Source organism: Phaseolus vulgaris, chromosome 7, assembly GCF_000499845.2.
Source record: "Phaseolus vulgaris cultivar G19833 chromosome 7, P. vulgaris v2.0, whole genome shotgun sequence".
NCBI lineage: Eukaryota > Viridiplantae > Streptophyta > Magnoliopsida > Fabales > Fabaceae > Phaseolus > Phaseolus vulgaris.
Genome location: NC_023753.2, coordinates 31,165,337 through 31,187,357, shown reverse-complemented (window position 1 = coordinate 31,187,357; position 22,021 = coordinate 31,165,337). Strand labels below are relative to the sequence as shown.

The window sequence follows — 22,021 nt, the reverse complement described above, 5'->3', positions numbered from 1 at the left end:
TATGAAGAAATTCACTAAAATGAATAAACTCAAATTTAAGTGTATAACTGTCTTTAATAAATTTGACTGTTCATTGTAATTTTATTCTTCTAAAACTATTTTCTTCTTCCTTTGTCCTAACCATTACAAAGTTTGGCATCATGAACATAATACTAATATTTTTTATTGTGAAGAATTTTGTTCCCACCACTAACATAGAACTATTCCTAAATTTTCCTTGACCAAATAAATTGTTTAAACTCATTGAAAAATGTGAACTCACCACCTTCCCCTGTTATTTATCTCATGCAGTCAAACCATGTTACATGCAACTGCTTTACAACTTCAATCATCATCAAACTGTTTAGTAACCAAGTTAAGTGAAGTTTGAACTCCATGTTAAATAAAAATAGATAAAAAACTAATTTATAACAAAAAAAAAATACACAGACATATTACTTTAATAGAGTTAAATATATTAATTATTCCCACTTAAAAATAATCAAACAACTTGTTCGAATTATTATTAAACTCAGAAATACCTTTTTCTAAGAAAACCAGTCACAAAGGAAAATGGGTCATGAATAATTCTTGACCAATATTTTTTTAATTAAGTAATGTTCAAATCTCAAATAATAATAATAGGTTATATTTTAAAAGAAAAATTGAAAGATGAAAGGTTAAAAAATTTAGAAGTGATAAACTCATGGTTGCATGTTCCTCCTCCACTACTCCCAATCTTTTTATCGACCAATAGTAATGAAGCAATAATTAACACGTAAACATTTGCAGAGGCTAAGGCTTGGGATTGGATCTCAAAATCTCTCGAATCTGTCATTGTGTATCACTTACGAAAATAAAAGTCGAAATTTTGATTAATAAAAAGACATGTACGACATTAAGATATTGCATTGTTCGTTGTGCGATGCCCCAGTTTAACGCAACCTCTCTGAAGTGAAGAGACGCGGAGTCTGAGGTGCAAAATGCTATCTTTTTGTGATTTTCCCTTTTCTGTGATTGTTTTCTCTCCTCAGATCCATACCCTTTTTCTGAATTGCCTCCGACATTCACAAATTGCTAACTTTTTCATCTCTCTGCATCTGTCACCTCACTCGCAACTCTTTTCACGAGATGGGTCAGTGAGAGTTGGCAGCTTGTCGGTGATGCCAAGTCATATGCATGCCCATATCTAGTGCTTGTGCGTCTTTTTGCCTTAGATTTTGCTTTTCTCGTCTGGAATATGTTAACTTATTCTCTTGTTATCATTAATGGGGGCTCTTATTTGTAGTTTTTTAATGTTTGATTTAAAAATCTGCATAGAATTTAGAAAAAATGATTGAGTATGCGTAATTTGATAAACAGTGATGTATACTTTCTGAGGGATTGTGCTTCTGGTGATTTTGGTTCAGTTTTTCAGTCATTATGGTTGTAAGTGATTGCTGTTTCATTGGTTTCAATTTCTACTTTCTGTGCAGTTATTGATTCGTGGCTCTAGTTGCACCAACTAGGTGCTTTGTGGAACTGAGTTGATACCGTTGAATCGCTGATTGCGGTGAGATAATTATGGGATATTGTTATTTGATTGAAATTGAATAGTTATTTTGGCTCGTATATTGTCTATTTTTTATCAGCAAGTTGAAGTTGAACCCATGGTGTATTGTTATGCAGTGACAAGAATGGGCAGAGGGAGAGCAGAGGGGAAACCGAGAAAGCGGTTGGTCATAACTGTGATAGTTTTAATGATTGTGGGGGCTTCATTTTTCCTGTATTCTAGGAATAAGGGTTCATCTTCTATTGAGTACGGTAGCAAATCTTTGACATTTGGAGAAGATGACAGTGATGTACCGAAGACCATTCCAGTGAGTTCTCTTGTATGTTAGAGTCTAGTTTGAGGATGCAAGTTATTTTACTCTTGTGTTCAATTTTTTCAGGTCTGTGATGATCATCTCTCAGAGCTAATTCCGTGTTTAGACAGAAATTTCATATACCAAACAAGGTTGAAGCTTGATCTGACTTTGATGGAGCACTACGAGCGACACTGCCCGATGCCTGAGAGGCGCTATAATTGTTTGATTCCCCCTCCTCCAGGGTACAAGGTGTCGCTCTTTTCCCCAGCATTGTTTCTCTTAGATATAACTAAGAAAGTTAAATAAATTCGGAAATTTTCTGTGCTTACAGCTTTGAGTGTCTTATGCTGTTCTTGATAATAGATTCCAATCAAGTGGCCCAAAAGTAGAGATCAGGTATGGAGAGCAAATATACCTCATACTCATCTTGCAACTGAGAAATCTGACCAGAGATGGATGGTAGTAAAAGGTGAAAAAATAGTGTTTCCTGGTGGAGGAACTCACTTCCATTCCGGTGCTGACAAATATATTGCATCAATTTCCAATGTAAGCTAGTTACTGTCTGGGCTGGCATAGAACTAAAATAATCACCAAAACATAAAAGTTTTACATGACTGGAAAAAGTTATAACTTAGTATCTGTGATTGATATTTACAGATGCTTAACTTTCCAAACAATATCATAAATAATGAAGGAAGACTTCGCAATGTTTTTGATGTTGGCTGTGGTGTTGCAAGCTTTGGAGGATATCTTCTTTCTTCTGATGTAATAACAATGTCATTAGCACCAAATGATGTTCATGAAAACCAAATACAGTTTGCTTTAGAAAGAGGAATTCCGGCATATCTTGGTGTCTTGGGGACATTAAGACTCCCTTACCCTAGTAGATCTTTTGAACTTGCCCATTGTTCTCGCTGTAGAATTGACTGGCTTCAAAGAGATGGCATACTTCTTCTTGAGCTAGATAGGTTACTCAGGCCAGGAGGCTACTTTGCGTACTCATCTCCTGAAGCCTATGCTAAGGATGAAGAGGATCGAAGAATATGGAAACAAATGAGTGCTCTTGTAGAGCTGATGTGTTGGAAAATTGCTGCTAAGAAGAACCAGACTGTCATATGGGTGAAGCCTCTTACAAATGACTGCTACTTAAGAAGAGAGCCTGATACTCACCCTCCCCTCTGCAGTCCTGATGATGATCCTGATGCTGTTTGGGGAGTTAAAATGAAATCTTGCATCACACGTTACTCTGATCGTGAGTGATATCTTCTCCATTTCATTTAGTGATTTAGTCTATTCTTTAATCTCAAGACCATGAAATAAACTGATAATAAGAATATTCCTAGAGTATAGACCTTTAACAGTTCAAAAAAATTTGACTATGAATAATAAAAGATGAAACAAAGTAGTGGTTGAGGGGCGGCTGTCTTGTGAATATGGATATCCAGTAGTTGATTTGGTAAATCAGATAGCTTTTGCTATTCTAGATAGGTCCATGTTCTTTCTGATTACATTATATTTGACACAAGTTACTCAACTCATTTTTCTGCATATATTAATGTTGCATGATTTTGTTCTTTTCCATCAGCAATTTGTGGTATTATTATTTATTGACTCTTTTATCATAAGTTGAAAAGTCAATTACCATATATTCTGCTGGTCTATGCAGAGATGCACAGAGCAAGAGGATCTGGTTTGGCTCCTTGGCCAGCTCGATTGGTCACTCCACCTCCTCGTCTTGCTGACTTCAACTATTCTACTGAAATGTTTGAAAAGGACATGGTAATTTAAATATATCCTGTTTTACACTTTTACTGTCTTCAAATACTTAAGAACCTCTCTATTTCTGTCCAAAGGAAGACAATATAAATGTGACACAGTATGAATAATTCTTTAATTTTGATTTGACAAAGCACGGAATATTGGGTCACATTTATATTGTCATGGGTGCAAAATGGCTCAAAAGAAGTAATTATTCTTGAAATCAGAATTTAAAGCATGTTAGCTTCGTAGCCACATGTCTGATTACATTGTTTATAAAAACTAATTTTGTGCAGGAATATTGGCACCAAGAAGTTGCTAATTACTGGAAAATGCTAGGCAATAAAATTAAGCCTGAGACAGTTCGGAATGTGATGGACATGAATGCAAATTTGGGCTCATTTGCAGCTGCTTTGAAGGACAAAGATGTTTGGACTATGAATGTGGTGCCAGAAAATGGACCAAACACTCTCAAAATCATCTATGATAGAGGGCTGTTAGGAACAGTTCACAACTGGTATGGCTTTTATCTTTATAAAGGAAATATCTTTCTCAAGGTTAAAACAACACCAATTCCTGTTTAATCTACTGCTTCATTCTTTTCAATACTCTCTCAGACTTCGCCCTTTAATCAAGATCTTCATAGCCGACGTCACTTAATAAGACAAGACTTTGCTGTTATTTGTCAAAATGCAAGATACCCACATTGGAAGCACTACTGTGATATAGTTAAGCCACATCCTCGTTGCAGTCAGCAATATTACATTCTCTTGACCTTGTTTTGTCATCGATGTGACAGGTGTGAAGCATTTTCGACCTACCCTCGAACTTATGACTTGCTCCATGCATGGAGTATATTTTCTGATATCATTGAGAAAGAATGCAGTCCAGCAGATTTATTGATTGAGATGGATAGAATCTTGAGGCCTAAAGGTTTCATCATTGTCCATGATAAGCGGTCAGTGGTGTTGTTTATAAAGAAATTCTTGCCAGCATTGCACTGGATTTCAGTGGCCACATCTAATCTAGAGCAAGATTTAGACCAAGGCAAAGATGATGCAGTTTTGATAATTCAGAAGAAGATTTGGCTGACAAGTGAGAGCATCCGGGTTTCAGAATAGTGACATGATCACTTTGAAGTTTAAAGTCTCATCAATACACAGTCATGGAAAATTGATCTTCTAGCTCTTTTCATGTGCTGTAGGTGCTCTTTTTATATGTTATTCATATTCTCTACAGTATAGTAGAAGTGTCAGCGAAAGATCATCCAAATCATGTTGGTTCATTTTATTTAATTTAGGACACAATTAGTCACCCTTCTGTTGTGATTAAGATAATTAGATGATGAATTTGAGGAAAGATTTTGTTTTTCTAAATCAATTTGAACATATTACAGGATAATGAGGTTTTATTTGTTTATTTATTTATCCATTTTGCTGCTGCTTTGGGAAACTGCTGATCAGTTGTCTTATTAGTAGTACAGCATTTAAGATATGGAACCTTATAATTACTACTTGTTTCTATTTAATGTTTATGACAACAGTCATGCATAAAAGTAGAATAAGGAAGTAAGAAAGAATCTCAAAAGGGATGAACGAATAGAAATTCTTGTTACAAAAAATGAGAGCTAGAAAAATTACAAGAGATAAAGAAGTCAAATTATTTATAGAAATATAAAGAAAACAAAGATAATAACTAACTAAATGTAATTAGGAATAGACTAACTGAAAGTAATTAATAGGTAACACAAAAGATAATTAGTAACAAATTTCAATACAAAACATATTTTGTGACATGCATTTGGAAAGGACTACAAACTAACAATTTTGTCTGAGATATCAGAAACTTGATCTTTAAGGTGATAGGCGTCATATGAAGTCTGATTTAAGACAATTCATTTTTTGGTTCTTTCGTGTAAAACAGGATTAGTAGTTATGTCTATTACTGATTAATTATCACATAAAAGTGATAAAGTACCAAAATTTTGTAAAAGATAAATTATTCATTGAGATTTACTAGTTGTTAGAGTCATAGCTCTATATTCTCCTTCTAAAGATCATATGGATACAATAGATTCTTTCTTGCTTTTCCAAGATATCAAAACTTGTGCTAAGAAGAAGCAAAAACCAGAAGAGGACCTTGAGAATCAATACAAGAACTCCAATTGGAATATGTGTAACTTGTAACCTTCAAGTCTGATATGGTTGGAAAGAAGAGATCTTTCCCTAATGCATTTCAATGCCATAAAAGCTATTTTATAATAAATAGCAATAGGATACTCAAGTGACTGACTTAGCTTACCATATGTTTAGCCATGGTAGTCTTCTATACTTTGTAATATCTTCAAAAATAGGTACAACAAGCTTTATGAAGATCCTGATTGTGATCCATTAGTGTAAAACAAGGTTTTGAAGCCAATAAACCAATTTCTTGAAGAACATCAAAGCACACTTTTGTTAATCGAGATAAATTCCTCTAGTAGACCTTATTACTTATAAACCCAAGAAAAACAGAAGAAATGGCAAAAATGTAATATTTACCTAAGGAAAGGATTATAAAGAAGCCATGAAGAATTGGGATACATAATGTAATATCCAAAAAAAATTAGTAATATTGTCATATATGTTAATATGTTTTATAATCTTCTAATATATTTTATGGTTTGACAAATCTATGTTAGACAAGTCGTGTCTTAGTGAAATGACTTCATGCGAAAAAGTCGTAACATAAACATATGATTTCCGCTCATAAAGTGATCAACATAGAAGTTGGGTCACTAGTCCACAACTTTAATTGAAATCAATTTGTACAGAAGGTGTAGGATGCTTGCACGACTTTGATTAAATTTGAAATTTACATTTAACTAAAATTGTGTCATGTTGGCATAACTTCCGTGTAATATTAATACAAATGAAGTTATCATGCATGCAAAGCACGACATTAGCTTTGCTAAATTATTTTGTTTTTTGAAAAAAAAAAGGTTTTTAAAAAATTAATAATTAATTAAATTATTAATTTGACAAATTTTATGAAATTAAGAAATATTTAGTTATTTTTTAATTGAAAGATTAATAAAAAAAATTTGTTAAAATCCTAACTGAAAACTTAAACTAGAACCTAAAATATAAAAAAAAAAATGTCTCAAAAATACTAAAAATATGAAAAATTATTAGAAAATAATTTATTTTTTAAAATTTTGGTATTTCCAATCTCATTTGAAATTTGACAATCAGAATTTTTTTAACCCATTTCAAACAACTTTCAAGTGTCTCAAGCCGAACTCTCTATGAAGACTGGTGATCATTTGAAGTTTTTTCTTACAAAATTTATCAAAAAATTTAATATTTTTAAGAATTTAATTAATTATTCTATTTAAAAAAACAAACATTTTTTGAGATTTTTTTTTTTTATTTATAAATTTTTTTAATATTTTTAAGAATTTAATTAATTATTCTATTTAAAAAAACAAACATTTTTTGAGATTTGTTTTCTAGCAAAAAGTTAAAGTCATGTTTTACATACACAACTATAAATTTCAAATGACTGAAGTCATAGATAAATGGTATTTTTATAAATTTCATATGCATGAGGAATACAACTTCAATTATATTAATTTTAAATAAAATTTTATTAACATAATTCAACTTTAATTAAACATAAAGTCTAACTTTAATCACAATCCATTGTATAAGCACGATACAACTTCTACATAAATTGATTTCAACTAAAATCTTATAATTATGACACGATTTCTTCGTTAACCACTTTTTTGAATAAAAAGTATGGACTCTGACACGGCTTCTTTTATATGAACTCATTTCGACCAGATACGCCTTGTCCAAATTTATAATAAATTATTTTTTTATCCCATATCCGTAATAAATTATCTAAATTGCATCATTGATGATAAAAATCCTTTCTTTTCAATGTGGTTCACCAGGATAAACCCATATATATAGTCACTTTTCTCTTGCAATATAATTTAGTTCTTTTCTCGAAAAGATACAATTCACCTCTCTAAATTGGTCATTTGTCATTAGATAATTCAACAATGGTCCTACAAAATTGGATTAGTGCCATTCCTTTAATGGAAAAACTCATTCTCGTTGTCTCTAAAAATAGAAATTATTTGTCGTCCAACTTATGCAGATTTCAATTTGGCTGATGTCAAAGCGAGATGAGAAAGAATTCTGTGCCCCACAAACATCAGAATAGCTCCCAAAAGACCAAATGCCTTGAGTGTAGTGAACAGGTCCAGCTGCACACGAACAAAAACGAGATAAAGATTTCAGAGGGAAAAGTTGGAACAAACAGATAATATTGCCGTGCCAGGAGAAATGTAATGCACATTAACCTAGTCCCAACGAAAACCACTACGAATCAATATCATCGGCTCTACCAGTTAAGCGTATTTTCAGGGGATATAACACTTCTGATTAAAAATAAATTCCTTCTCCATGAAATACCACCACATAACAAAAGAACCTGACTTCATACTTAATTGGATTATTTAACAATGTTACTTAAATGTAGAGGGGACGTACCTTCAACCAGAAAAGCACATAAAGTAACAAAACCCCAGCAATACCAACATGGAAAAGGATCCCAAATGTAGCTGGTACTGTTGAACCAGGGAAATTCTTTAGGTTCACTCCCAATCGCAATAACTGCCAATGACATAAAAGAGAGTAAAAAACAATGACTACCACAAAGGAAGATAGACGTAATCAAAGGAAAACAAAGCAGCTTAGCAACACTTTAGTGCAAAACTGAATGTAAGTGCCAAAATAATCATTTACACTTTGACTCCCACCTTCTATACATATGAAGCAATGTAATCTACCTATCAATATATAGTTGCCACGTGTAGTAGACCAAGCCTTTAGACTGACGATAACTTGAACGTCAGCAACCTTAAGCATCAGACTAGGGGCCCATAGAGGCCTAATTTCATACACATATAACTATGGGAAGTCGTGAAAGTTTTAATCAACATTTTCGTATATTACATGATAGCATTTTACAAAATTATCCTCAAAGTCATGACTCAAGTAAACACTCTAAATTTGAAATACATTTTTGAGTGTTCCACGAATACCCTTTTCCCTTTGTAAACCATCACTTGCGAGTCAGGAACATATCTCAATCGGCAAAGATAAAATGAGATAGACCACTCAATGAGTCTCCATTGTCCACAACTAAGATTATCAAAAGAATTATTGCTATTATTCAGTTGGCGTAATTTTCTTTTTCCAAAAAGACAACTTTTCTTCATTCCAGCGCTTGTTACCACCATAAAAGAAATAACATTTAACAACACCACATTTTCTGTTTCCATTCTATTATTTTTGCCATTCTTATCTCTAATGTATTTTCTCTTAAATAGAAACAAGTCAATTTATGCCACTTTGTAGTGGGAGTTATAGTGAGACTTACCCCAACCAAAAAGCCAATGATTGGCAAAAGGATTAAACCCAAGAAAATAAGAGAAAGATTCTGGGGTGGTCTCTTTTCATGAACCCTGAATATATGTGTAATCTCTTCTTTCGGCCCATATCTTGAATAAGGGTCAACAGGTGGGGATGGAGGACGAGCTGCTTTCTCAGGTGCTTCTGGAAGATTTAAATCGAGATGGCCAAGTAGCCGTAAGAAAGAGTTCTCCTGAAATATAGCATTTTCATTCAGATTCACAGTAGACTGGGAGAAGGGGAAATTGAAAAATGGGGACTAGTGCAAGATACCATGACGGCATCACCAACAGTCAACTCAATGTCATATCTGCCTGACAGATAAAAAAGTTTCTCCACCAAGCCAAGAAAATCCTACATGCCAAAATAACAATGTAAGAGAGAGAACACCATTGGAGGAAAATGAGAATCAAATTAATGTCACAGCATTCAGTATTCCCGATTTAAAAGTGCAAAACAAAAAATGATAAGCAATTGTATCTCAGCCAAGCTCAAAAGCAGTTAAGGCTGGTCAATAATTCCAGATTAAAAGATAAAAATGTTGATGTTGCCTAACAAGTGATTAAAACTGCAATATGTTATAACCAGTATAAAACTTTTCCGTTTGATGATGCTTGCATCTTGATTATAACATTGGATGATATACACACCATAACAAATTAAGTGAATGCAATGATTTAATATTTGATGATAATGTAACTCTTGTTGGGCAATCTGAGGGGGGGAAACAGTGGGGAGATATTCACCAATGGACCACAAGCCAACAACACAAGAACATAATATCCTCAACCCAAAATCTAATCACAATAGATTTGTGGGTCTTTCTCACTTATATGTTGCTCAACTTGTTCATTTCCACACAACAGGGGACTCCAACTTATACTTAAACTCTTAACAATCTATTAGAAAGTGGACTTTAAATCTAACTCCAGTTTTAAACTAGCTTGTAAAATAAGTTTTACACTTATATACTTTATTTTATATATCTCTAGGCAATGTAAGATCTTCAATAGTAACAAACTTAACAAGTACTCAAGGAAAGACCTTAAAACCCACATAATAAAATAATTTGTAACGAGATACTTAACAAGAATTATCTCAAACTTCTTGCCGGTGTTTCCAACCACAAAGATGTGTTCAATCTTTGTCTCATGTCTCAACTTCAAAAATGCCTGAAAAACAACAAAAACCTCCATAAACATAGCATTGAAAATACATCCATTTGGAAGATACAAGAGGCAACTACAAACCTGATGCGGCTTAAAAACATGACCATTAGGTGTTGTCAATTGGAAAGAAAACTTCAACTTCTGCAAGTGGTTAGCTGAGAGTGAAACTGCATCATTTCCAGCCAAATCTAGCCTAGATAGGTCAAACATAAATGAAAGTTAAAAAATAAATCAAATCCATACAAAAGTTATAAATAAAAATTAGGGGTGGCAAAGTGACCCGGACCCGACGAGCTAGCCCACCAACCTACATTCTGGAAAAAAAAAATCCAGATAACAAAATCTGAAAACAAATTCCAGAAAAAGGATTCCATAATCCAAAAAAGTGTCCCAGAAATCCAAATCCAGAAAAGTCTTCTCGAAAGAGGGTTCTGGAATGTATTTTTATGCGCACCTCCCCTTTTATTTAAGGTCATCTTTGTCATTTCACATAAAAATCGAGTGCAGGTTCAAATTTGATTGGGTGTAAGAAGTAATTGCCCAAATAAAAAATGTAGCATAGGTGTGAATTCATACGCAACAGTTCAGACTTCAAACACATGACAGAAATACGAATCAGAAATCAAAAGGATCCTAAACATCATAGATATCTTGAAATAGGATACAAAACCAAAACTACATACTTTTTCTGGGATTGGGCACGCCCAAGATCACTGTCCACAACAGTGATTTCTGCATTGCTGACTTTAATAAACCCAGTGACATATATTGGTACATGAATTTGTCCTCCAGTTGCATAAACTTTTTCACTGCCAGAATCATGAAGCACAATCTACAAAATCGGGTAAAATATTATAATGATAGGTAGATACAAATATACATACCTTGATGTAACTAAAATGAAAAATTAATAACTAAATTAGATAAACAGGAATACCTCAAAAACAAACACGTACGTTCCCACCTCCACGTTCTTAGGGAAAGCATCCAAGACATGAAATCCACTTTCTTGGTCATACCAGAGCTCCTGTGTAATGTAAAGTAGAAGTTACCAGAGATAAAAAAATTACCCCAGTAAACTAAATGATTGAGTCAGGGAGAAAAATATTTTCAAGCCTCACCCCTCATGCGGTTGACTCATCACTCACCTTGCTGTCAATAATAGCTGAATCTTTTGCACCAGTTCTAAAAGCACGGGCAAGCTTAACTGTTAAAGGTGGTGCAGCTGAACCAAGCACTGTATTCACCTTAACCTGATTAATTTTTTAATAGAAATCTGTCAGATATAGTCAACAACACTAATGAAAACTGAAAAGTGGTGTACAAATGCTGAAGTTTTGCACAATCGCTAATTTAATTCTGCAAAGAGACCCCAACAAAAAGTAAAATTGTTTGGCTGAGGGAAGCAAATATTAATGAGGATGGGTGAGATATTAATGGAGATGAAAATTAATGGCTAATAATAATAACAATTATTATATAGAGAAAAAGGAAACCTAATAAGAACTATGAACTGCTTTGCTAATTTTTTCAGAGGTTAGAATCATTAACAGCACGGAGAACAAGAGGCTTGCAGAACAGCTGAGACTCAAAAATGGACTACAATCAAAAAGCTACTAGGTCATTATTATACACCCTGTATTTCTACTATCCTATTGTCAGACAAAAATGTCAACAGTCATGATAAGGCATTGGGATTACCCAGTCAACTGTTCACTATATAATACAATACAATCTCTATGAAAAAACTAATTAAAAATTATAATATTAACAAAATAAGGATTCTACACACTACTTAGTTACATACCTTAAGCTGGCCTTTCTTGGTCAATGAATAAACTGTTTCGGGGAGTGACAATATCAATGGAATGGAAATCCTACACCATAAGAAATCCAAGTTACACATTGTAACTGAACATGATGAGGTCAAGATATCAATAAAGAAAAAATAAAAAGGAAATGTCTCCATAAAGATGCCATTTAAAATAAGATTGCTCTAAGAAAACACTTGCCTGTTGGTCTCTAGAAAAGCTAACGACTCAACTTGATTGAAGAAGTCCTTGGCATCTCCTGGGATTCCAATGCCCAAGAAAAATTTTGCCAAACCCAATATTTTATCCCCTGGAAGCTGGAAAATGCAAAGCCCATAAGCAATAAATTCCAGAAACAGATTGAAAAAAAAAATACAAGCAATTTCATTACAATCTACATACATTTATTTCTCCAGAAGTTACAGCAGCAAATGCAGTAAACCCTCTAACAACTGAAGAAGTTGCGGCAAGAGAACCCCGTTGCTCATCTCCACCAACAAATTTTTCATCAAAATAAAAGGTTCCATCATCTGAAAATTGACAACAGGTTCATCTAAGTCTAATATGAAGTACAATGAATAAAGAGTGGTGCGGTGATGCAAATGCAATACCCAGAAAAGGGGGACTGGATAAAAAAGACAAGCTTCAAGCAAATTATATCATTTGATGGAAAATACTACTCTGCAGAACAAAGATGCACTGAAGCAAACATGCAACAACAATCACAACCCTACATAGATATATGTAGAATTTGATTGTCACAAGAAACAGGTCTTCAAGATTCAAGCATTTTGAAGAGATACATCTACTCTCTTCGGGCTACTTATTTTAAAAATGTAGGACACTGAATTTATTGATAATACGGAGGCCTCATCACAAGCCATTGACAGAAATAGATAACTCAACAGAAACCCTCAATTCTAGAAGTTTCTTCTAAGGAAAGCTTACATCCATAGTGTTTGCAAGATTATGATACATCGGCTCTTAAGCAGGTGAGTGCAACTTGATTAATTGTTAAGCCCAAAATAGAAGCAGCAAAAAAAGACCAAATAATAAACAAAATCTGACAAAACACAAAAGCACTAACATAAGGATAAATTTGGCATACACCACTTACAAAAGAACAAATTCTATAAATTGAGACCAAGGGTGCCATGAATTGCCAACCCATGCCAGGGAATTATACATTTAAAATGAACATCAACAGAAATCATTTTAAATGAAGCAAAAGCAAAGCTACACATACCATATTTCTCAATGAAATCAAAAAGCTTTACTATGTCCTTTTTCACTATATTGACCTGCCAATATGGAGCTAACATGAGAAATTGATAGAAGAGCCAAAACAAATTATGTTAGCAACAGGCATAAAAGCTAGAAAATAACAAACAAAGGCTAAAATAGATTATCAGCTAAATGCAGGCGCAACACTAGCAAGTTTAACTTCAGTTTCGTGCAATGCCCCTCAACATATTAATTAGTTATAATGCAAATAATGTTGCATGCATGAATTTCGGGACAATGTATGAAACCTATTACAAACATAATGATATAATGATCCATAACTTTACCTTAGACTGATCAATTTCGGAAGATGCTAGTGAAATCACTCCTGCAAGTGCTTCAATTGCTAATCCTGTGAAATATATTATGAGATAAATTGTTAGCATGGATAAACTACAGCAATATTCCCAAGGATCTCATGATACTAGCTTCAGCAAAGAAAATATCGGGCATAATAGCATATAAGGGATAAATCAAGTATCAGTACTGTGGGGTTCAGGGGAAGATTAAATAAAGATACAGTTGTTAAATGGAGAAGGGAGTATTTTAAATAGAATCTAGAGAATGAAGACGGGATTTGGTCTTCCACTGTGCAAAATTGCTACTAATTCCAAGGCTGTGAGTAAATGAATGCAACTCCCTAAATACTATTTCCTATAATACTAAATGTAGTTTAACATGTGATACATGAACTCATTCAAAATATGATACATAAACCGCACATGATTCTAACAAATACATTTCACAGAAAATTATTACCAGCAGCAAAGGTACTGGACTCCGGATTATCAGAACTATAGCGCCATCTTCCATCACTTTGACTAAGAGCCTGCCCACAATGAAAGACAAAATAAATGTGCAAATCACATTGGAAATGTTACAACAATATTAATTGATGTAGCATACAGGCGAAACTAATATGTAAGGTGATGATCTCATATGGAAGCCTGTATCATCTCCTATCATCCATATCAGATGAGGTCAAATTAGTAGTTACCATAAAACAAATCTAGTGCTCATCTTATCTTATTTAATAGAAAAAACAAAATAACACAAACCTTGATTGATTGAAAAACCCCATCAACATGAGCAAGATACGGATCAACATTGGAATCCTGATCCTGTGTACAAAGAAGGAGCATACAAAAGCAGATAAGCACCATCATACAAATTATTATAACGTTTGCAATCCACAAATCACAGTTTTCATTTTCTTAAACAAAATACCGCATCCACTACTTAAAACATAACATAAGATAAAAAAAATTAGGCATATTCAAAAACCATACAGAAAGGATGAATAGGAAATAAACTTCATTAATGCGCCAATACTCCCTAAGGAATCCAATAAAAAAAACCCTGTAATATAGACCTCAGAGATCACAGTGTAAAGCAGCAGCCAGAGAACTACCTTTATAAGAACCAAGCCTCCAATCGAGTAGTATATGTCAAGCAAAGTGCTCGCATCATGAACAGTAGCCTTAAGTCTTGAAGCAATATCCTATTCAAAATATTAAAATAAAAAACTAGCATCAATTTCCAGCACACCAACAGAAATTTCACAAGCAGTGACACTAAAACAGCAATCAAATTATAATGATGACAACGAATGCCCAACCACGCAGAAATATAAAGGTACCTTTAAAGCCTCCCTATTAACATCGCATTTTAAAATGGCGTTAACTTTCAAGGCATAGAACAAATCCTTGAGAGGGGAAGCCGAGTTTAGATTTTCCAACACTTTCTGACACGTGTCCCCGCTCACGTGAGTCTTCTTCTCTTCGAATCCGATAATCTCAAACACTCTAAGCGCCTCGTAAGCGTCTTCTAAGCTGGTAACAGATCAAAGATTGAAAAAAAAATCGTTGAGTTCAGTTGCGCATAACGTTTTAAAATCTCAAGAAAGCAACACAAATCTAATTATCCGTTCACGTCCGTCGATCACAACGAAACAGAGCGTTTTTAATTTATTTAGGAAAATTAAACAGATTTGACGGAATCGGCGAAGAAGAACGCAATGCGAGAGAGTTTAATTAGGGTTCATGTTTTGACCTTGCGGGAGAGGTAGCGAAGAGGTTGATGGCAGCGGATCGGTGAGAGTGAGAGATAGAAGTGGAGAAAGGGAGAATAAGAAGAAGCAGAAGAAATGCTGCTACTGGTGTCACTTGTGTGGCCATGCCTGTAACAGCAATGGATCGGATTAAGAGAGAGTAGCCACAGTTCAAAGGGGAGGGGAAGACTCTCTCTAATGTTTATGGAACGGCTTATATACCATTGTCCATGGCTTACTGGACTAGGACTAATTAATTTTCGCACATTAAATTTACAATTTTTGGGGTTTAAAACTTCCATTTACTCCACTGTAATTTCTGATTTTACATTTTTTCCTTTCCAATTTTTTTTCCCAAAACTTTTATTACAACATATTGAAACAATAAATTTTCAACAAAATTGTATTTTAAATTCTATAAATTTTTTATTTTTTTTTTATTTTATCGGAAACTTCATTTCTTTGTTTTTTTTTTTTTCAAAATTCTAAAATTTTGGAGATTTTATTATCTTATTCTTTTACTCAAATTTTATTTTTTATTTTGATTCAATAAGTAATTTGGACTTTTGCTTCATTAGGTCCGCTCGAGTTTATGTTATTCGTATCAAACTTTTTTACACCTTCCTCTTTATTAAACTTGATGCGTTGAGGTGGTTTCTTCATTTTGGTCTTGGTATATGTGTCGTTAGACCGTATACTCTATGTTAGTATGTTAGCACTAAATCGTCTTCAGTTGAGTTAGATTGTGTACTATGATCGAAAACACAACATTAATAGTAAAATATAATTTAAGGCAAAAATAAACTCAATTAGATAAATCTTATTTAAAATTGTGGATTTATATAAAATTGTAGTCCAATAAAACTATGATTAAAGGTGATGGAGATCTCACATCGACTAGAGATGATGACAATTCATTATATATAAGTGGGTGCAAAACTCACCTCATTGAGCCGATTTTATGGGGTTGAGTTAGACTTAAAGTCCACTTCGTAACATGGAAATAAAATAGAATGAAGATTTTATTTATTTATTTAAAACTAAAGGTGACATGCAATTAATGAGATAACATGAACAACATCACCCCCAAAAACATTAAGGAACCTCACCACATATTCAATTTGTGAGTTGTTTCAACGAGGTTTATTCTTGTGTTCAACCACCCCATTTTACTAAGGTATATAAGCACATGAGGTTTAATGAAGAGTGCCATAAAAAATCATTTTTTTGTTAAAAGAACGAGAAAGATATTAATGGGTCAAGAGAGTTGGAGTGATTGAAGGCAAAAAATGATGTACATGTGTGTACAATAAAAATAGTTGAACTATAGTTTTGACGATGATAAATTTGTTGAAGATAGCAAGTTGTTTTGTAGTATAAGATGAAGTGAGACCCAAATTAGTGAGGGAGTAGCTTAGACAATTGTAGCATATCGATGAGGACAACCATGTAATGTAGGACATTGTCAATTTTGTGATTGAAGTTGTGAAAATGTTCGCATTTGTGATACCATTTGACTAACTTGCGAGGACGATTGCGGTCATCATGATGAAATACCAATGCATAAGACTCATAAGAGGTGATGAAAGAAAGTATTTTAGAGGTTGACTTACCCGACACACAATAGGATGAAACAAGTGGAATTAAAGGTAGACACAACTCGAAATATCCTAAATCTAATAACAAACATGTAAATAATCACGAGAAAGTTCATGTAAGACCAACAACATTTTTTTATAATTGTTTTAGTTATTGAGAAAGGATGAAGACAATGGACATTAACTCATTAAAATCATGAAGAAAAGCATAAACTTTACCCAAATATCCAACCTAAAATTGATTGAAGATAAAAAATAAATTCAAAAGAATTTTTTTAAATTTAATATCAAAGTTTTCAAAATATATCCAAATAATTGATATTAATTAAAATATATAATAAAAAATCATGTTGTTTACTTAATCTCATCACGAGCTTAAAAATGTGAAAATAAGAGAATCTCCTCATAGAGTGAAACATATTTTATAGGTGAAATTGTATACCTTGAAATTACTATCTTATTTTAAAAAGATGATAAAATCAACTTGTGAAGATTCCTTCTACGTCTCTCCGAAGTTGAATATTGATAAAATTTAATTACATCATAATACAATAATAATAATAACACAATAATAATAATAATAATAACTACTATAATTATAACAATAATATAATAATAATAATTATAGCAATAATATAATAATAATAGTAATAATATTTATAATAATAGTAGTAATAATTATATTTATAATAATAATAGTTATTATAATTATAATAATAATAATAATTATAATAATAAATAATGGAGTTATAAAAGATAGTAAAAAAACCCAAAACCCTAAATTTTACTGTTGAAATCCGGTTCAACTCTTGGGCTGTGGATTTTTCTTACTTCAATTGAGAAAAAATATTTAGATTTTTAACTTTTATAAATTTGAGGGGTGAGTAAATGTCTTGCTCGTAGACGTGCAAGAACAAGTCTTGATGATTATTGGATAGAATATTATACATGAAAATTTGAGATAACTTATCTATTATTTGAAAAAAATTAAAACAAGTTATGAAGAAGTAATAAATAATAAACAATGTATTATTTCTAATACTAGTAACCTTATATTTTCACTTAGATAATATTATATTTATAGTTTATTTATTTACTAGATTTAAAAAATTTATGATGATTTTAGTTGAGATAAAAAAGTATTAGGATTTAAAAAAATAGAAGTAGTGATGTCTTGATCCACTCATGGTTTTAACCTAACGGATTGGGTTTGTGAAGAAAATGAGTTTGAAAGATGAAAAAAGATGTGATCCGATGTGAAGATAAAACAAATATTTTGGTATCGTGTGCGGTCCTTTTCCTACTTGGTAGCCGGCACCTTTGTGAATGAATGAATGAATGGCACTAAGCATCGTACAATATCCAAATCACTGGGATTTCTCATTTCTCAAAAATCAATTTAACCACACCATAATGCTGTATTATTATGATAAAAGATGGAAGAGTTAAGTATTAAATACAAATTTAAGAAATGGTGCTGTCTTAAAAGAAAAGAAAAGAAAAAATGGATTGAAGAGTAACAAAAGAAGAAAAGAAAGAAGGCACACATTGGTAATAGGAAGAAGGAAGAGAAGAGATTACGATACTGCATCTCCCCAAACAGTTGACCTTGCCAGACACAGACGCAACACCGCACTCTTATTTTCTCCTCAAATCGCAATTCGCAATTCGCAATTTGCAAACTCAAATTATCGTTAAATTTCTCTCAAACTCAAACTCCAATCAAATTCCCTCCACGAAAACGATGTCGTTCGAGGTGGAGGAGGAGGAGGCCTTCGAGCACACGCTCCTTGTGGTGCGTGAGGTCTCCGTCTACAAGATCCCGCCGCGCACCACCTCCGGCGGCTACAAGTGTGGCGAGTGGCTCCAGTCCGACAAGATCTGGTCGGGGCGGATCCGCGTTGTATCTCGTCGGGACCGCTGCGAGATCCGCCTTGAGGATCCGAACTCCGGTGACCTCTTCGCCGCGTGCTTCGTGTTCCCTGGCCAGCGCGAGAGCGCGGTGGAGCCGGTCCTCGACTCGTCGCGCTACTTCGTCCTCAAGATCGAGGACGGTCGCGGCAAGCACGCCTTCATCGGGCTAGGGTTCAATGAGAGGAACGAGGCCTTCGACTTCAACGTCGCGCTCTCCGATCACGAGAAGTACGTCCGCCGCGAACACGAGAAGGAATCAGGCGACTCTGCCGCCGCCGAAGAGTCTCAGATCGACATTCACCCCGCTGTCAATCACAGGCTTAAGGTATTTACATCGCTCACGATTTCTACACTCTGCTTGTTTCGATTTAGTAATGGAACTGTAATTCGCGATCCTGATCATCATGAATTAGTTTATTTTGAGATGGATAGATGAAGTGTAATTTTTTTATTGGTCTACTTGTTGAGTTTTAGTGAATCAAGCATGATTCAATGCTGTGGCTAAGTGGATCACTGAGATGATGTTTGTGCTGTGCTTATATTCTTTGGTATCTACTGTATGATATTTATGTTGTGATCAAGAATTAGGGTCAGTTTGAATTAATTTATAGAAACCAAAATTGATTTGAGCTTGTGACTTAAGCTAAGATCAATGTATGCACTTAATTTTGATAGATGTTCTTTTCATTTAATTTCTTCAGAAAGCTATCGTACTTGAGTTGATTTTAGCTTACGAAGAAGTTGAATACATTCTATGTTCTTGTTTTCTTCTGCTGTACATGTTTATAGATAAGTTTCTACATGTGTTTTTGTTTCGCAATTCTTCAAAGTTTTGATGAATTTACTTTCTCTTATCTTAACAGTGTGTTTTTATTACCCTGTGGATCGTGACTTTTCCTTTGTTCTCAAGGCTGTGTTTGTTATTTGGCCTGTAGGACGGGGAAACCATTAGGATTAATGTGAAGCACAAGGTACCTGGGGGAACTGGCATGCTTTCAGCTGCTGGCTTAACCGGTGGGCATGCTACAACACCAAAGCCAAAAACCTTGAGCCTTGCTCCCCCACCAAGTGGGATTGGGAAAATCAGGTCTCCTCTTCCACCCCCACCAAATGATCCTGTTGCTGCTCGGATTGCTTCCACAGGTCACGCTACTGATCCCGAAGGGACATATGAAAGTGTGAAACATTCCCCTGACACTTTATCAGTTCTTTCTCAACTACAGGTATGCCAGTCCAGCTCGTTCACTTGGTATTTTCCTTTTTGAATGTTATTGGTTCATGTAATTGAATTTTTTTGGTTTAATAGTTATTGCATTGCACGATTTTACAGCAACATCGTTTCCTATAGATTGTTCAGACGAGATCATTCTGTGGAGCTTATATGCTTTATCCATCTAATTTTAATAGGATTGATTAACCTAACTTTTTCATCATTGCATTCTTGATGTTGTATCTCCAAATCTGAAGTAACCGTTCCCTTGATCACAAGGCATAACCGCATAAAGGTGCTACTGCATTTAGTTAATTCAGTTAGAATACTAACTGTATTAGTTCTGTATAACAATCCTGGTATATTCGTTTATTTTTTAGTTTTAGATTCCTACATAAAAAACGAGCAATTTTCTTGGTTATATTCTGGAGCATCCCAGTTTAACCAAGAGGTTTTCTCTGTTATGAATAACATTCACATTTCTTGGTTGTTTGCATTTACAGAAAAATCTTCCCTCAACAAACACCTCGGGAGCTTCAGGATGGGCAGCCTTCTGATTACATATATGAGCATTTTAACAACGAGGCTTTTATTATTCTCTGATTTTTTTGGTTCTTTATATTGAGAAAAGCAACAATGGAAGAATCTGTGCAGAAAGAGGTGTCCTAAGTGAATTTAGCGCCAAGTACCAAGTAAATCGATCTCTTGAGAATATGCTGGAAATATTTATGTTTTTCTTTGTTTGTAATAACAGTTTTCTCATATCTCTATAAAAGAATTACCCCCAATCAGTATCCCCAGAAGAATCTTTCTTGATTAAGTTGTGCTTGTGATTTTATGTCAAAGGGAGTGTTACGAATGTCATGCATGTATCATCCGTCAACCGAATACCAAATGCTTGAAATAGGTATATACTTTTGTTGTGTTGCTTGACAATATCCATTTTTAACAGCTGCTATATGTTACACTTGTTACTTGTGCAACAGGGCCAACAGCTTTTTGCCTGTGTAGCTCTCTACATGGACGATTGCACTAAATTCAAAAACTCCCAACTTGGCATTACAATTTATTGAGGCTATAAATTATGATTTAGAAAATGATGGGTTAAACTCTTTATTATACTCAAGAGAGAAAACAAAAAAAGTTGAAATAAGTTTATATTATAAATAAATTAACTTGGGTAAATTAAAAGCAAGTTCTTATTGAAACTAACAAAATAGTTAATAAAAAAATTATTTTATCATGTGTATCTATAAAAATTCATACGAACACTTAGTTTTTAATAAAATCAAGGTTAAATTAGTTTTTTTATATATCTATTTTCATGAAGTTGAATTTGATTTTTTAAATGGTTTAGTGTAGTTCCTGAATTTTCTAAAAACTTTCATGTTTTTCCCCCCATCTAAATTAAGGTTATTGTAACAAAAATCAAGGTTAAATTTGCATTTTTTGTCTGTATTTTTAAATGGTATGATTCGGTTCTTTATTTTCTTAAAATATCAGAGTACATTCCATATACCGGCAATTTCAAAACCGTCACTATAATAATTTAATAGTATTTTTCGTTTTTTTATATAAGTACAAATTACAATTTTTAAATTTACTTTAGATACATAATTACGAGATTATAATATTATACAATACTAGTTTTAAAACGTAAAAGAATAGTATTAATATTTATTTTTTTATATACATGAAAGGTACACTATATTAGTTTCAGTTTATCTTACGTTAATATTGATGAAAACATATACTCTAATAACAATAATTAATTAATTTTAATAAGGTAGTATATTATATTTTATTTTTGTAAGATTCATATCGTTATAAGTAGTAAGTATGTTTAGATAAAATTATATAAATTTTGAAATTTTGAAAAAAAGCGAAAATGTTAAATAAAAATTAATAAATTGAACAACAGTGAAATTTTAAA

The 22,021-nt window shown here is 33.3% G+C and overlaps 3 protein-coding genes across 5 annotated transcripts; 2 read left to right on the top strand and 1 right to left on the bottom strand.

The window, feature by feature from the left end:
- Positions 1–670: 670 nt before the first annotated feature.
- On the top strand, positions 671–4,985 carry LOC137829968 (probable methyltransferase PMT3). 3 transcript variants are annotated; one of them, XM_068637018.1, is made up of 9 exons: positions 671–955; positions 1,455–1,531; positions 1,648–1,838; positions 1,911–2,075; positions 2,190–2,372; positions 2,484–3,078; positions 3,493–3,605; positions 3,881–4,101; positions 4,384–4,985. In XM_068637018.1, the coding sequence occupies exons 3-9, from the start codon at positions 1,656–1,658 to the stop codon at positions 4,703–4,705; spliced, it is 1,782 nt and encodes a 593-aa protein (XP_068493119.1). In that variant the 5' UTR covers positions 671–955; positions 1,455–1,531; positions 1,648–1,655; the 3' UTR covers positions 4,706–4,985. The 3 variants fall into 3 exon arrangements, with proteins under 3 accessions (XP_068493119.1, XP_068493122.1, XP_068493120.1); XM_068637021.1 differs by having other exon boundaries at positions 4,202–4,985; XM_068637019.1 differs by having other exon boundaries at positions 814–1,177.
- A 2,499-nt stretch (positions 4,986–7,484) lies between these two features.
- Positions 7,485–15,605, bottom strand: LOC137829967 (dolichyl-diphosphooligosaccharide--protein glycosyltransferase subunit 2-like). The gene is made up of 19 exons (XM_068637017.1): positions 15,369–15,605; positions 14,956–15,148; positions 14,728–14,817; positions 14,375–14,437; positions 14,076–14,145; positions 13,604–13,668; positions 13,279–13,333; positions 12,435–12,562; positions 12,234–12,349; positions 12,029–12,098; positions 11,370–11,474; positions 11,159–11,248; positions 10,905–11,053; positions 10,303–10,414; positions 10,141–10,224; positions 9,326–9,406; positions 9,021–9,245; positions 8,129–8,251; positions 7,485–7,842 (listed from the first exon to the last, which is right to left on the bottom strand). The coding sequence occupies exons 1-19, from the start codon at positions 15,491–15,493 to the stop codon at positions 7,726–7,728; spliced, it is 2,061 nt and encodes a 686-aa protein (XP_068493118.1). The 5' UTR covers positions 15,494–15,605; the 3' UTR covers positions 7,485–7,725.
- A 2,565-nt stretch (positions 15,606–18,170) lies between these two features.
- On the top strand, positions 18,171–21,024 carry LOC137829964 (uncharacterized protein At1g03900). Its single transcript, XM_068637014.1, has 3 exons — positions 18,171–19,203; positions 19,814–20,101; positions 20,592–21,024. Exons 1-3 carry the CDS (start codon positions 18,709–18,711, stop codon positions 20,643–20,645), a joined length of 837 nt encoding a protein of 278 aa, XP_068493115.1. The 5' UTR covers positions 18,171–18,708; the 3' UTR covers positions 20,646–21,024.
- The last annotated feature ends 997 nt before the right edge of the window (positions 21,025–22,021 follow it).